The sequence below is a fragment of the Martes martes genome, assembly GCF_963455335.1.
Source record: "Martes martes genome assembly, chromosome: 15".
In the NCBI taxonomy this organism is placed as follows: domain Eukaryota; kingdom Metazoa; phylum Chordata; class Mammalia; order Carnivora; family Mustelidae; genus Martes; species Martes martes.
The window spans coordinates 48,098,309-48,113,757 of record NC_137903.1 but is presented as its reverse complement, the minus strand read 5'-3'; the positions used below and the strand labels follow the sequence as shown (position 1 = coordinate 48,113,757).

The 15,449-nt window shown below is 42.9% G+C and overlaps 1 protein-coding gene across 1 annotated transcript in view; it reads right to left on the bottom strand.

The window, feature by feature from the left end:
- The window catches only part of NIBAN1 (niban apoptosis regulator 1), a 156,551-nt gene that overhangs the window by 24,538 nt on the left and 116,564 nt on the right, over window positions 1–15,449 (bottom strand). Inside the window, exon 6 of the mRNA XM_080824199.1 lies at window positions 3,787–3,902. Coding sequence (XP_080680325.1) covers window positions 3,787–3,902 — 116 coding nt within the window. The remainder of the gene's footprint in view (window positions 1–3,786; window positions 3,903–15,449) is intronic.

Sequence of the window (15,449 nt, the reverse complement as noted above, 5' to 3'; positions counted from 1 at the left end):
TGGGAACACCACGGGGCAGGCAGAGCCTCGAACTGCTGAGGCCCAATTGTGCCATCCAAACGCTGAGTAACCCCTTCCTCCACCCTTCACCCCACCGCCCCCAGCCTTGTGCCACCCCACTCCTGCCCAGGGTCCGCTCTGAGATTCCCCACCTGGGTCGGCTCTTCAAGAGCGGGGTCCATAGCCCTGGGGCTATTCTAGGGAATGTAGCCAGTCAAATAAATGAACCATACTCATGAAGGGGGTCCTCAACCTTCTCGCTCAGAACAAGATCTACTGATGTGTAGATTTTAAAATTCCATCACACATACAAGAAACCAAACATGCCATTAGGTCAAAATTAACAAACCCAGGTTCACTCCCTGAAGGCCATACCGTGGGTTACCTTCCAGATGCTGACACTGTGGGGAAGGTGTGAAGTCCAGAGAGCCTGCCTTTCTTCCTGAGACTGGCCCCATGGTCTGACCAGGCTGCCGACCTTGTGCCTTTTATATTACTGAGTGGCCATCGGTTAAAGAATCATTTAAAGGGGTCACAGTCAAGGTCACTAGATAAAAGACAACTCTGAAATGTATGGAGAAGGCCTAAAATGTGGATAGTTTTCTTGTCTTGAAACAACCTGTTCTGTGGGAATTATGAGCTACTTTCTCAGCTCACCTGATAAAGGCAAATTTAAATTTATAATCATACTTATAAAATAATAAGTACATATTTATTACATAAATATGTTACTGTAATAAGTAATAAACACCAAGTAACTGAAAGTAGTTTACATTTTGCAAACTGCTTTCTTTCACGACCTCATCTGATGCATTTTTATATACCGTAGGAACTATATTCAAGTTCTTACTAGTATATAGATTTTTTTTTTAAAGATTTTATTTATTTGACAGACAGAGATCACAAGTAGGCAGAGAGCCAGGCGGGAGGGGGGGGTGGGGGGGAAGCAGGCTCCTCACTGAGCAGAGAGCCCGTTGTGGGGCTTGATCCCAGGACCCTAGGATCATGACCTGAGCCAAAGTCAGAGGCTTTAACCCACTGAGCCACCCAGGCGCCCCACTGGTATATAGATATTTTCACCTTAATCACCTGCAGGCAAATTATCCTAAGATATTTGCTCTGCTTGGACACTTGCCTGACAACCACCGCCACGAGGGCCCCCCAGACTTGCTACGCGAGTCATTACTATGAAGATAATAATTAACAATGCTGAACATCTTCTGCGTACCAGGCCCTGAGGCAGAGGGGGTTAAGACAAAATGATGATCAAATGCTCAGCAGATAGGAAAAAAGTTCCAATAAATCCAGTGGTTTAAACAAAAGATGTCATATTCTCAAACTCGGTTATGTCGTGCCATTTCCTGCAACTACTTGGTCGCTGTTTTTGGCCCCTGATCTCTTTTTCTGGTGAGCGTTAGGACAGACGCTACAGCAGCTCCACATGTGAGGTAACACGGAAGCCCCCCCCCCAACGGGGGTTTTGGAGCCCATGTCCTTCTATTGCCTTTCACCCGCTTCTCCAGGCAGAGCCAGACATGGCTCAAGATGTGTTTCCATCCCAGACTGGCTCTGTGACCTCAGCCAACCTCTCTGAATGCTCCTTCTTTCACTTGGAGGGTGTTGGACAGACAGTCCTTGAAATGCCCTTCAGTGCTCACACTTTAGGAGTCTGGTTTCCCCATAGATACTCAGATTCCTGGGGGAGCAAAACTTCTCACTGGGTCACTTGGTAACTCCAGTTTTTACTGATCTCTTCTCTGTTTTTGTTTTGTTTTGTATTGTTCTGCTTTCCCACTTACGGTATTTTTTTTTATACTGCAAAATTAGCACCTTCCTATCACTGCTCGGTGCTAATGCTGTATGATGTCCATATATGAGCAGAGCCACACACGGTTCTAACGCTGCCTCGTTCTCTGGATGTTTCTAGGTATGCCTTGCCTCACCACGATGGCAAGGGATGAGTCATTTAGTTCTCTCGCACCTTCTAGCGCTTCGCACCTATCAACCCAAAACAAAAGGCAAAAAGTCAACAAAGGAAACATGATACTCCATGCAAAGAAAGGATTCATTAAGTACCTGCTTTCATTGGCATCATGAAGGCCTGTGAGCTGTCATGAGATTTCAAATGAAAGAAAAGATCAAGCAAGGAGCATAGGTAAACTTGGGAAGTTAAAAAAAATGTTGAACTTGGTAGACTCCCACAGTTGGTGTTGATCTTTCACTGGACCAGAAATTGGAAACCATCATTTCCTTCGCTATTTGTCCACTTAGCATGTGACCCTGAAGCTATCAACTGTATGGGTCAGGGACCGTCCTGTCCCACCCATCTCTGGGTCACCGGCACCCAGCATGGTGCCTGGCATATAGGGGCTCAATAGCTGTTCAGTGACTAAACCTGGACAAGTCACTTGACTGCTATATGCCTCCCTCGGCTTTCTCATTTACAGAATGGAGATACGGGTAACCTCACGAGATCAGTAAGACGAACAGAATTAGGATTTGAGCATTAAAAAGCATTACACAAAGGCATTTTAATACTGGTATACATCTTAAATATGTTGGTTTCCATGGTAGGCTAATCAGCATCAAATGCTTCAGCCTCCCCTTTTGCTTTCATTTTTCTTTTTGGCATAAGTACAGTTAGTGCTTAATCCTCTCAGGTTGATAAATGGATGTGCTTCCCCCAAATATCAGAAACCACGAATTGGCTAAAGTGCTGGGATAAGTCTCAGGCTAAGAAATAAATGAGTTTAGAATCCTCCAAAGGGGAGGGAAAAAAAAGAAGCTTCTGAGTCATATGGTTATACAATGAAGAACAGCCCCATCATCACAAGCAAATGTTTTTGGCTTTAGAAGTTTAACGACCATACGAAGGCAAGGCCCCATCTGGTCTCTTCCAAATAGTGTCTCCTAATAACAAATTCCACTGGCCCCCAAAAGAGGCACTTGGGGAGATGAGGGGAAATTAAAGAATAGCATTGTTGGACCCTGTGTGCCTCTAATTAAATAATGCCATACCCAGCCTCCTCCTCCTGGCTGAATCAGCCATGTGATTGGTGTTCTCATGGACACAGTTTCCTTGGAGATTTGTAAGCAATGTCCCTGGTACCAAGCCAATGGAGGTACTCAGCCCATGACTAGCATTTAATCAAGGTCATGGGAAATTATATCAGGCTACAGGGGATAGAAAACTAGAAGAAGTAAATAAAATGCATAGAAAACTGTCTAATGCTTTTAAAATGTGTTTCCCTGACTCGTTCACAGATCATTCCATAAGTAAAGACAAGCATGTGCCAAAGAGTTTTCCAGCAACATCTCACTTAATGCTCAGAACCCTGCGAGGTAAACATTATCATTACTCTCTTTCTCAGAGGACTAACCCGAGACAAAAAGAGGTCCAATAACTTGGCCAGATTTAACCCGAGTCCACTGACCTAAGGCCCCACCGCACACTATGCACTTTGCCACACTGATCATGTTTGCTTATGGTCTAGAAGCATGAGGCCAATTCAAAGAATCATGCTTTGTGTCAGAAGCAGTAGAAGCAGCTCTCCCCACCGCCATTGCAGGGTTTCAAGATGCCCTGTTTATGCCCAGTATGGAAGTGTTTGGAGAGGGTCCCTAATAGTTTGTGGATCAAATGCTTCTAGATGATTCGAGAAATGGCCTTTGGAACCACATCTTCCGTTCTTGCAACTTTTTTGTTTGATTATTATTTTTTTTTAATATGACTCTGACCTCCCACAACAGACAGGGAAGAGGATCCAAAATTCTGAGCCATGTTACCTGGACTTCATCCCCAGTGATCATCTCCCATGAGCCATAGTGTCCCTTCTCCTGCCGGAAGAACTGGACAGCTTCCAGAAACGCTTGGGCTTCGAATGTCGTCTGCTTCATGTAATCTAAGAGAAAAAGGCAAGGGTGTTTAGCAGAGAAGACTATACATTTTACCATGGTTCTTCAAGGGACCTAACGTTACCTGAATACTACAAGGGAGAAAATTATGAGACACACAAAAATCAAGCAGGTGTCGAATTCAAAGTTCATGTGCAGATTTGAATCACACTCCTTGCTCCCTATAGCAGCAGATTCAGTCTATCCATTGCTGGGCAGACTGGCTAGGACGAGAAGAAGATGAATCTCCCTTTATCTTTCTTGTAAATGCTTCCCTTGGGCATGGAAGCACCTACTGGCTTCCTGCTTCCAAAGGTAGCACCGCACTATGGCAGACCATTCCTGCACAAGGCTTTGTGTGTCCCCTGGAATCCCTCCCCATTCCCTGAATAACACTCTGATTTCTTTGCGACTTGATAGCAACTTTCTGTCAAAAGGACATCCATATAATATGCTGCTTGATGCAAACAAAGAATGACAATGGCTAGCAACCATGTAACAAGATACCATTCTTCTAAACATGTTACACATTTCACTAAAACCTCACAAAAACCTCTGAGGTGAGTGTTATTATCATCTTGATTATATAGATGGTGCAGAAGCCCAGAAAGATTAATTGCCTCCGGTCATACAGCTCATAAGTGTGTGAACTCAAGCAGTCTGATTCCAGTCTGATGACACTACCCTTTATCAGCACCGCGCTACACTACCTCAAAAGCTATACAAAGCCCCAAATCTTTACCTTCAAAAATGTGGAACTAGTTTTCCAGGTTTGCCCTTCTAAATAGATTAGATTTTTTTTTATTATTCTATTTTATTTTATTTAAATTCCATTAGTGAATGCATAGAGTATTATTAGTTTCAGAGGTAGAGTTCAGGGATTCATCAGTCTTATACAACACCCAGTGCTCATCATGTCACGTGCCCTCCTTAATGCCCATCACCCAGTTACCTCGTCCCCCCCCCCACCTCGCCTCCACCAATCCTCAGTTTGTTTCCTATAGTTAAGAGTCTCATATGGTGTGTCTCCCTTTCTGATTTCATTTTTTCCCTCCCTTCCCTACGACCCTCTGTTTTGTTTCTTAATTTCCACATATGAATGAAATCATACAATTCTTTCTCTGATTTCCCTTAGCATAATACCCTCTAGTCCCATCCATGTCTTTGCAAATGGTAAGATTTCTTTTTCTTGATGGCTGAGTAATATTCCAGTGTGTGTGTGTGTGTGTGTGTGTGTGTGCGTGTGTGTGTGTGTGTGTGTGTGTGTGTGTGTGTATTACATCTCCTTTATCCATTCATCTGTCCACGGACATCTGGACTCTTTTCATAGCCAAACATACTAGATTTTAAAAGGTGTTTTATCTGGGAGGAAATATTTAATAGCAGGATTTTAAGTGTGGTTGTGGAAGCAGGAGCTCAACAGCCTTCCCAGAATTCCACAAATCACACCGTGCATAACAATATCCTCATTTCTGGTGTGGACTGAATATTTGTGTCCCCCAGAATTTATATGTTGCAACCCTAATCCCCAGTATGATAATATTTGGAGATAGAGCCTTTGGGAGGTATCAGGCCAGGAAGGTATGACGGGATTACTGCCCTTATTGTGATGAGATTAGTGCCCTTATAAGAAGAGAGCTCCTCCCCCCACTTCCCTCCTCCCACCAGGCCCTGGACCTGCCAGTGCTTTGATCTTAAACTTTCAAGACTGTGGTATTTTTGTTACAGCAGCCCAAACTGACCCAGGCAATTTTTCAATATACAAAGATAGCTCTTGGAGGATATAATGATGACAGAATTATAATAATCTTTTCAGGGAAATGAATCATAGACATAATCTAATCTAACAATAAAGAAATCAAGTCTTAGAAAGGGGAACTGAGGCTAAATGAAGTGATTGAAAGCACCAAACCTCTTGCCTCCTGCTTTGCCTCCTGCTTCTCCTCCTGTAGGACGCGAAATTCCCTTGCTAATAGCCTATGATCTGTATTTATAGAGCGAATTAGATTAGCCAGTTGAAGGCTACTGACTTGCTGGGGACCTTCGGAGCTTTCGAGGATGGGACTACTCAGTCAAGGACCGAGTGGTTGATAAGGAGGGACGAGGCAGAAACAGAGAAGGCTCCATCTGCTCCAAAAGGTGATGATCCATGGGCTGTAGACGACTCTTTTAAGACTGGTTTTCGAGGTCATAGGCCTCAGGAATCTGGTACCGTGAAAATACATTTCGAGGCATAGTCTCTATGGAGTTCAAGCAACATTCTCCACAGTGAGGATACCACAAAGCCCCCAAATCTCTACCTTCAAAAATGTGGGACAGTAACTGACCTTTCTAACATCGACATAGAGATCCGCTCAAGATCTAAATCAGAAAAAGAGCATGTCTGAGAATCAGGTTTTTAAACTGAAGTATTTTCTTCCTTGTTATTTTTTTCCGGCTTGGCAAATTGATTTGCTGTTTAATCTTAGAGGTTTGCAAAGCACAAATTAAAGTCTTGGTATGAAATTGACAACAAGGGGGCTGTGATACAGGGCTCAGTACACTGGGAGGGACTTTACCACCAGAGATGGAAACTGTAATTATACATTGAGATTCAAGATTGACTCATGGGCTTTTATTTTTAACAGCTGTTTTCATTTCCAACCCAAGGAAACAAAGAGATGGAAGAAAATGTGGTACTTGACGGAGTGAGGACTGCCAGACCCACAAGCCTGGGAATAAGGTTTTAAATTCTTCCTGTCCTTACAAAAAGCATACATTTACTTGTTTCTTCCCCTACTAACCTCAGCAACTGGAGGAGGTATTTGAAATCCTACTCATACCTCCTATAACTATATCAAAGCAAACTAGGGTAGTCGCCCTATGTGTGTTTGCAAGAATCTTTGGAAAAAAAAATTACAGAAGAAATGGGATTTGGAGATAATGACGTGGGAGTCAGAGAGAAGTCCAAGAGGAGAGAGAAGAGCTGGAAAGTAGTAGTGGTGGATGAGACACCTTAATCTAGGCAGAGAAGAGAAGGGTTCGTAATCAGACGAACCACACAGGAAATTACAGTAATTGAACATCAGCAAGAAAGCCTGAAGGAATGAGGGCAGGGAGCTGAATTCTCGACTCTCTACCATTAGGATGGATTTAAACTGGATTTTAACTATTCCTTTTCCACAGGGATAAAAAAAAGGATCTACGCTACTGATTCATCATTAGATTTTCAGGTTATAAACTGATTAATTAACTTCTACAAAACTTTTAGAACAGTAACTGGCATATAAAATCCATTTTCTGGATATTAGCTTTTATGATGGTAAGCCAAACTCAACAGCAACTGCCAGATCATTAAGGAAATAAAGAACAAAGGTTTGCTTTGTAAAAGATAGAACTGCATTGCGATGGTAATACGATCTTCATTTCTCCCAACTTGTTTGCAGAGGCGTTGCTGAACCCAGCCAGAACGTACAGGTGTTTGAGAAAAACCGGATTATCAGTTATTTGATCAACTTCCTGCCATCGATCTCATGAGAACGAATTCCAGGATCACAATCACCCACTCTCCTGCCAACAACAGCTGAGAGTTTAGTACAGGGGTCCCCAGGATCAACCACGGCTTTTGGTTGTTAAGCCTTCTCCTTGTAGGTCGACTTAGAAAAACGGCAGGTTATCAGCTCCATGTACTTTCCCAACACATTATCATTATGAGAACGCTCAAGGAGACAGATGTGCTGGAGAGAACTTAGACATCATTAAATCCAGATCCCTCATCTGGCGGACAAGGAAACTGAAAGAAAATAAAGGTTAATTTCTGAGCTGAAGGTCACACAGCTGGTCAGAATCAGAGCCAAGAGTTGAAAAAGTAGCTCTGGCATGTCAGGAGCGGCCTTGGCATTCATGCTTTCTTAAACCATAGACTATAAGAGCTGGAAGTGGTCTTAAAGGTCACCTAGCCGGAGCTCTGGGTCCATGCTGGAAGCCTTCGGAATCCCAGACGCTCATCTGGCCTTAGCTTGACTGTTTCCAGTGACAGAGAGCTCACAATTTATGAAATAGTCACGGAATTCCTCTAATTATTTGAAAATTTTTCCTTTTATTGAGCCAAAATCTGTTTCCATGAACTCTCATTAATCTCATTTCTGCTTTTCAGAGCAAAATAGACAAGTTTACTCCTCTTCTATACGCTAACTCTAAAAAAAATAGCTGAATATCCGTGTTTTCCCTCAACCATTCTTTTTTTCTTTAATTTTTAAATTTTTTAAATAAACATATAATGTATTTTTAGCCCCAGGGGTACAGGCCCTCAACCATTCTTTAAACAATATAGTTTTGGGGATCTTTTAAATTTAGCTCTCTTTTTTCTTCCTTCCCTTAGTAACCAATTCCATTTAATCAATATCATCCTAAATTTGGCTTGCTCAAATAATGTAAAGTAAAAGATTACGTTCCCTTTTCTGGTCCTTAACTTCTTCTTCTTCTTCTTCTTTTTTTTTTTTTTAACACAAACACATCACACCATTGACTCATACCTTTCTTATAGGCAAATAAAATCCCTACAACTTTTCACATAAAACTTTTGTCAATTTAATCCTTTCCTAACCTGTACTTCTGCTTTTGATGTTGAGGTACAGGTTTTAACGTAACCCCTAATAAATGACAAGTTACTATGATCAACTCAGTGCCCCAGAGCCGGCCAAAATCATTTTAAAATTATAATTCTGGGGGCGCCTGGGTGGCTCAGTGGGTTAAAACCTCTGCCTTCGGCTCAGGTCATGATCTCAGGGTCCTGGGATCGAGCCTCACATCGGGCTCTCTGTTCACTGCTTCCCCCTCTCTCTCTGCCTGCCTCTCTGCCTACTTGTGATCTCTCTCTCTGTCAAATAAGTAAATAAAATCTTTTTCAAAAAATTATAATTCTGTTTCCAAACTCCCTTTCACCTCTGTATCATTAAAAATTTTGGTGGGCTTGCCTTCTGTCACTTCTATCCAACTCACTGATAAAAATACTCATGAGATCGCGGACAAGGACAGATCCCTGGGAAATTCTAAACATTTTAGAAGACATGTGGGAGACGCATCTTGGCCATTCATTCGACAGTCACATCCTCAGGACCTTAGTCTCTCCCTATTTCTCATCTGTGCAGTCGCATGGAAAACTCATATTTGGGAGACATGATTAAGGATTCTGCAAGGCAAAGAAAGCTTCTCTAGGCCCCTCGGGGGAACAGTTATCCAGGGGGCCAGCTTTTGTTTTTTTCCACTGGCACAGATTTACAGCACATCTGAGTCAACCGACACGCCAAAGCGCTAAGGCCTGTGCAGTCATTCTGGGTTTTGACTCTGGCTGCTGGGTTGGGACTCCCTGACTCGGGCTGGGTTTGGAAGCGGCGCTGTTATTTTATTTTATCGGTTCACTGCGCCAAGTCATGTTAGCTGATCCGCCTGGTGATTTGTAAAAGTTATGTAATAGCATTACTCACTACACTGCTATGGGGTTCATCTCGCTAATGTATACTTCTAAATTGTCTTCAGCTTCAGGTCATATGTCGTCCTTCCTGGGAGAGCACAGCAAGGCTGCTTGCCCTAGTTTCTCCTCTACGGCAAAGGAGAAGAAACACAAAAGCAACCAACGTTTATCGAATCCTGGCCATGTAAGTATGAACCACGGAAGATGTTTACACACACCATCTCATATAATCCTTCCAGCCATCCCCTTAGGGAAGAATTAATATTCCCACTTCAAGGCTGACAAAGAAACTGAGTTCAGAAAGACAAAACAATTTGTTTCAGCTAATAAGTGGTCAAGTCAGGCCTATGTATTTCCAAAGTCCTGTAATAACACTCAATGGTTTAATTTTTAAACTTTTTATTTTGAGGTTAATTGTAGAGTCACATGTTCTTATAAAAATAAGAGAGGTAGGGCACCTGGATGATGCAGTTAATCGTCCAACCAGTCTGACATGTATGCACGTGAACATGTGTGTATGTTTGCACGTGTGGGTGTGTATCGTGGTTTAATTTTTAAGTTATTTTTTAAAGTTTCCTTTCCTTCTCAAAGTTTAGAATCATATACGGGCACCTGGGTGGCTCAATCAGTTAAGCATCTGCCTTCAGTTCAGGTCATGATCCTGGGGTCCTGGGGTCGAGTCCCGCGTCAGGCTCCCTGCTCGGCAGGGAGTCTACTTCTCCCTCTCTCTGTCTTTCCCCCAACTCATGCTCTTTCTATCAAAAAATAAATTAAATTTTTAAAAAAAGGAATCATCTAGTCCAAACCACTCATTTAACACGTGAGTAAACAGGATCAGACAGAATGTGATGTAATTAAAAGCAAAACAAAAGAAAACGCCTCACTGGAATTGCAAATGAATGGAGTCCGTGCTCATGAAATGGTAATAAAAGTTTTTATTACATTTTTTAAAAAATATATTCATAACCAACCTACACAAATATTTGTCATATTATAAATGATAACTCTATGAGCATTAACCTCAGGATTACTTAGAAGTCCCTGAATTGTATTTCGTAAACTTCTAGACTAAAATATACAGCTACTGGGACGCCTGGGAGGCTCAACTAAGCATCTGCCTTCGGCTCAGGTCACGAACCCAGGGTCCTGGGATGGAGCCCTGCACTGGGCTCCCTGCTCAGCGGGGGGCCTGCTTCTCCCTCCACATGCTGTTCCCTCTGCTTGCGTTCCCCGTCTCTGACAAATAAAGAAATCAAATCTTTTAAGAAAATTTAAAAAAAGAAAAGAAAATGTATTTTTAAAAGTACATTCATCTACTGACTAAATCTTACTTGTGTTAGTGGATACGGGCCTACCAGGAAGAGAAGAAGGATAAGCCAAGAAAAAAATGTGCTGTCCGTGGAGATCCACGGATCTGAGAATGAATTACAACGGTATTGCTCTAGGTGAAAATATGAAGATATGAGACTCGGGGCGCCTGGGTGGCTCGGTGGGTTGGGGCCTCTGCCTTCGGCTCGGGTCATGATCCTAGGGTCCTGGGATCGAGCCCCTCATCGGGCTATCTGCTCCACAGGGAGCCTGCTTCCCTTCCTCACTCTCTGCCTGCTTCTCTGCCTACTTGTGATCTCCATCTGTCAGATAAATAAATAAAATCTTTGAAAAAAAAAATCTGCTGAAGATATGAGACTCACTCGGAGGATATGAAGGACTTCTCGAATGGATGGAAGAAAGGTGTTCTAGTGAAGATATTGTTGTCGTTTTTTTAAAAGATTTTATTTACTTATTTGACAGAGAGAGAGATCACAAGTAGGCAGAGAGGCAGGCAGAGGGAGAGGGGGAAGCAGGCTCCCTGTCGAACAGAGAGTATGATGTGGGCCTCGATCCCAGGACCCTGAGACCATGACCTGAGCTGAAGGCAGAGGCTTAACCCACTGAGCCACCCAGGTGCCCTGAAGATATTGTTTTGATAGAAATTTTTAACCACTTAGAAAAGGGTTGCATTCCTCATTTGAGTAAAAGTAGTGCATATCACGTATTCTTGACTTGTCAATAAATACTAAAAGACTGTTTGTCAACAGACAAAAGGAAGTGATGATTACTAGAACAAGTGAGGACAGGCTAACCCATTTCCTTTGCATAGACATACTAGATTGGCAGATTAGAAAGCTGTTGGAGACATCCTGTATCTAGATTTTAGCAAGGCAATTATTAAAGTTTTACATGCTTCGTGTACAACTGTATCACATCACTGACTTGCTCAGGACTCACAGTTAAGGGAAGCCCTGTGGTTATCTATCTTGCCTTTTTATTTTATTTTTTTAAAGATTTTATTTATTTATTTGGCAGAGAGAGAGAGATCACAAGTAGCAAAGAGGCAGGCAGAGAGAGGGGGAAGCAGGCTCCCCACTGAGCAGAGAGCCTGATGCGGGGCTCGATCCCAGAACCCTGAGATCATGACCTGAGCTGAAGGCAGAGGCTTAACCCACTGAGCCACCCAGGCGCCCCTATCTTTCCTTTTTAAAATAATTAAAATGTGTTCAGGGTGGGACCCTAGAGATTTTCCTCTAGGATGTCAGCCCTTCAGCCATCACCCATCATTGAGGCTGTTTACTTGCATTATCAACCAATCTCAATTTCTTCCATGTGTCAGTCTTACTTGTGATCTCTCTCTGTGAAATAAATAAATAAAATCTTAAAAAAAAAAAAGAATTAAAATTTCAGAGTTATTAGTGTAATCATTTGGTATATGCCCTTCCCCTAGAGTGTAAATTCCAAGAGGACAGGGAACTGTAGTTTGTGTTCACTACTGCATCCTCAATCCCTAGCCCAGTGCCTGGTACATAAGAAAGGAAGAGAGAGAGAGAGGTGGGTGGGGGAAGGAGACAGAGGCAGAGAGGGAAGGAAGGAGGGAGGGAGGGATGGGGGGACTAGATTCAGTTTCCTTAAAAAAAAAAAAAAAAAAGATTTATTTATTTTAGAGAGAGTGTGTGTGTCCAAACCCATGTTTGGGGAATAGAGGCAGTGGGAGAGGGAAAGAGAGTCTTAGGCAGACTCCACATCAAGCGAGTGGAGCCTGAGGTGGGGCTCGATCTCACGACCCTGAGATCACGACATGAGCCGAAACCAAGAGCAGGACACTCAACCAACAGTACCACCCAGGTGCCCCTAGATTAAATCTCCTTTTAAAGTTCAATCCCAACCAAGATTTCTTGGTTACAGAGAAAACCCAAGCATTGTAAATGAAACAGATTCTTTCTTTCTTTTTTAAATTTTTTTTAAATTAACATATAATGTGTTATTTGTTTCAGAGGTTCAGGTCTGTGACTCATCAGATTCTCTCTTAATGAGTCTTTTTCCTAATGAGTACTTTTCTTACTCTTGTAAAAAAGTAGAGAAGGAAACTGACCTACATACTCCAATGCTTCTCAGACTTTGGTGAGCATCACAGTCACCTGGAGGGTTTACCAAAACAGATTGCTGAGCTCCCCCCCTCCAGAATTTTCAGATTCAGTAAGGTATAGGGTGAGGTCCAAGAATTTGCATTTCTAATAAGCTTCCAGGCAATGCTGGTGCTCTAGGTCCACGGGCACACCTTGAGAACAATTCCTCTACCCAACATAAGGGGAGCGGTTCTCCAACACCAGAATCACCCATCTGTTTGCTAAAAATGTAATTCTTTTTTTTTTTAAACAATTTTTTTTTAAATTTTAAAGATTTTTATTTATTTATTTGACAGAAGGAGATCACAAGTAGGCAGAGAAGCAGGCAGAGAGAGAGAGAGGAGAAAGCAGGCTCCCTGCTGAGCAGAGAGCCCGATGCGGGGCTCGATCCCAGGTCCCTGGGATCATGATGACCTGAGCTGAAGGCAGAGGCTTTAACCCACTGAGCCACCCAGGCGCCCCTAAAAATGTAATTCTTAATCCTGCCCCAGAGATCCCAATTCAGCAGGTCTGTGACTGGGCCCAGGAATCTGCATTTAAAAAGCTGTTCAGGTAATTCTGTTGCAAGGAGGTTTACAGGCTAGATTTTGAGAAAAAACAAATTGCATAGAAGAAAGAGATACAGTAGAAGACCATAACTCTTGAATGCCTAGAGTCTCGGAGAAATTGTTTCCCCCTTATCGGGTTAGGAAATGTCCCCTCTGCCAACTGACTATTCACCCACAAAACACAAATGAACCCCTGTACTTAAAGTGGTGCATACAAATAGCACCACACTGAAGCTCTACCAAAGGGTACGTGGATGAGGAAATACTTTGGGCAGGCTCATACGGACATCATTTCTTTTTTTTTTTTTTTTTTAAGATTTTGTTTATTTTTTGAGAGAGAATGAGAGTGAGAGAGAGAGCATGAGAGGGGAGAGGGTCAGAGGGAGAAGCAGACTCCCCGCTGAGCAGGCAGCCCGATGTGGGACTTGATCCCAGGACTCCAGGATCATGACCTGAGCTGAAGGCAGTTGCATAACCAACTAAGCCACCCAGGCACCCCATGGACATCATTTCAAACTAGATCCCTATCCACTGGGAGCAACCCCTTGTTTCAGAAGCAATCATCATTGTCCAGACAGAAATCCTCGGTTGTGACCCTGGTTGAATCTCTTTTTCTCTTTTTTGGTTCTCAGTGGATATATGGACTATATCTCCTGTGTGGTAACCTTCTTTTCTTTAGCATAAATGATCCCATTTTCTTTAAGTTTTTTTCAAAACCTTAAAAAAATAAAGATGGCCCCCACTCCTATCTCTTCCAAAAAGTAAAGATGGCGTCTTCAAAATCCTGATAAGGGAAAAGAGACTATTTGCTTCTTTCTGAATACCATTAACATACTCTGCTGTCCCAGAGCTGTGTTCATCGAACATGCTTTCCATGGGCTGGAAGAGCTCATCAGTCGCTCTGTGTGCCTTAGATATCGGGACAGAGTGAGGCCAGAACAATAACACAATTAATATTTCCTCTCTGCTTAGGACAACTCTGTAAGTCTTTATATATTCTTTTTTTTTTTTTAAGATTTATTTATTTGTCAGTAAGGGGGTGGGGGTGAGGACGCACAAGCAGGGGGAGTGGCAGGCAGAGGAAGAAGCAGGCTCCCCACTGACCAGGGAGCCTAATGCAGGACTCGATCCCAGGACTCTGGGATCACAACCTGAGCCGAAGGCAGATGCTTAACTGACTGAGCCACTCAGGTGTCCCGGGAGCTTCTTATCCTAAGACCGTGAGTGCAGAACTGTCTCCTAATACCCTAATAACCATTTCTGCAGATAGTGCTGAAATGACCTCAGCAGGAAAAAAAATAATTACATCTCAAAAACCTAAGCAAAACAAATGAAAAACGATCTAATTTCCTCTTTAAAATGTGAATTTTAGGAAGAGTTCACTCTGTAGTGTTTATAGGCTGTTGTGGCAGTGCACACACAGGTCATCTTTCAGCTCAGACCACAGAAACTGGGTCACGTGCCTCCCGCTGTCATCGTGGGGAGCTGTGTGGCTTACTCCCGGCAGGCAAAACTTGACCACACAACCTGGACACAATTGAAAGCAAGTCTGAGTTTTTAAATAAATAGGGAAGATGCTCCTCTCGCCACAGACTTGTCCTTCATTTTTGATGACACTTTCTCTTATTCCCGGAAATGATTTTTTGCCCATGGGTCTTGTTATAATTTGTCAGTGCAGCACACAAAAGTATAAGGGAGATTTCTTCCAGACTGAGTCTACGGAAGACCTTTGTCTTTTGAGCTCCAAAGACCTTGCCTAGTCTTACCCACATGCATGGGGGCACGCTGTCTACAAGTAAGGCAGACAGTGGGAGGGCTTGGCCAGATTGACGCTGGAGAAGAAATCACTGGGGTTAACTGGCTGCACTTTACTATAGTCTCATCTGACACACCCACAGAGTGCAGCACCGTCTGCTGATGCTATCTGGGGATTTTCCGCTCATCGCCATTACCGGTGATTAATAATAGCATCCACATTGCGCTTGTCAGAAGTTTTTACAGTTTACATCTCATTTGGGTCTCATGGCAACCTCATGAGACAGGTGAGCCAGATGTAATCACTCCTGGGCAGAAAATGGAAAAACTCAAAATCAAAGAAGTTGAAGTCATTACCCA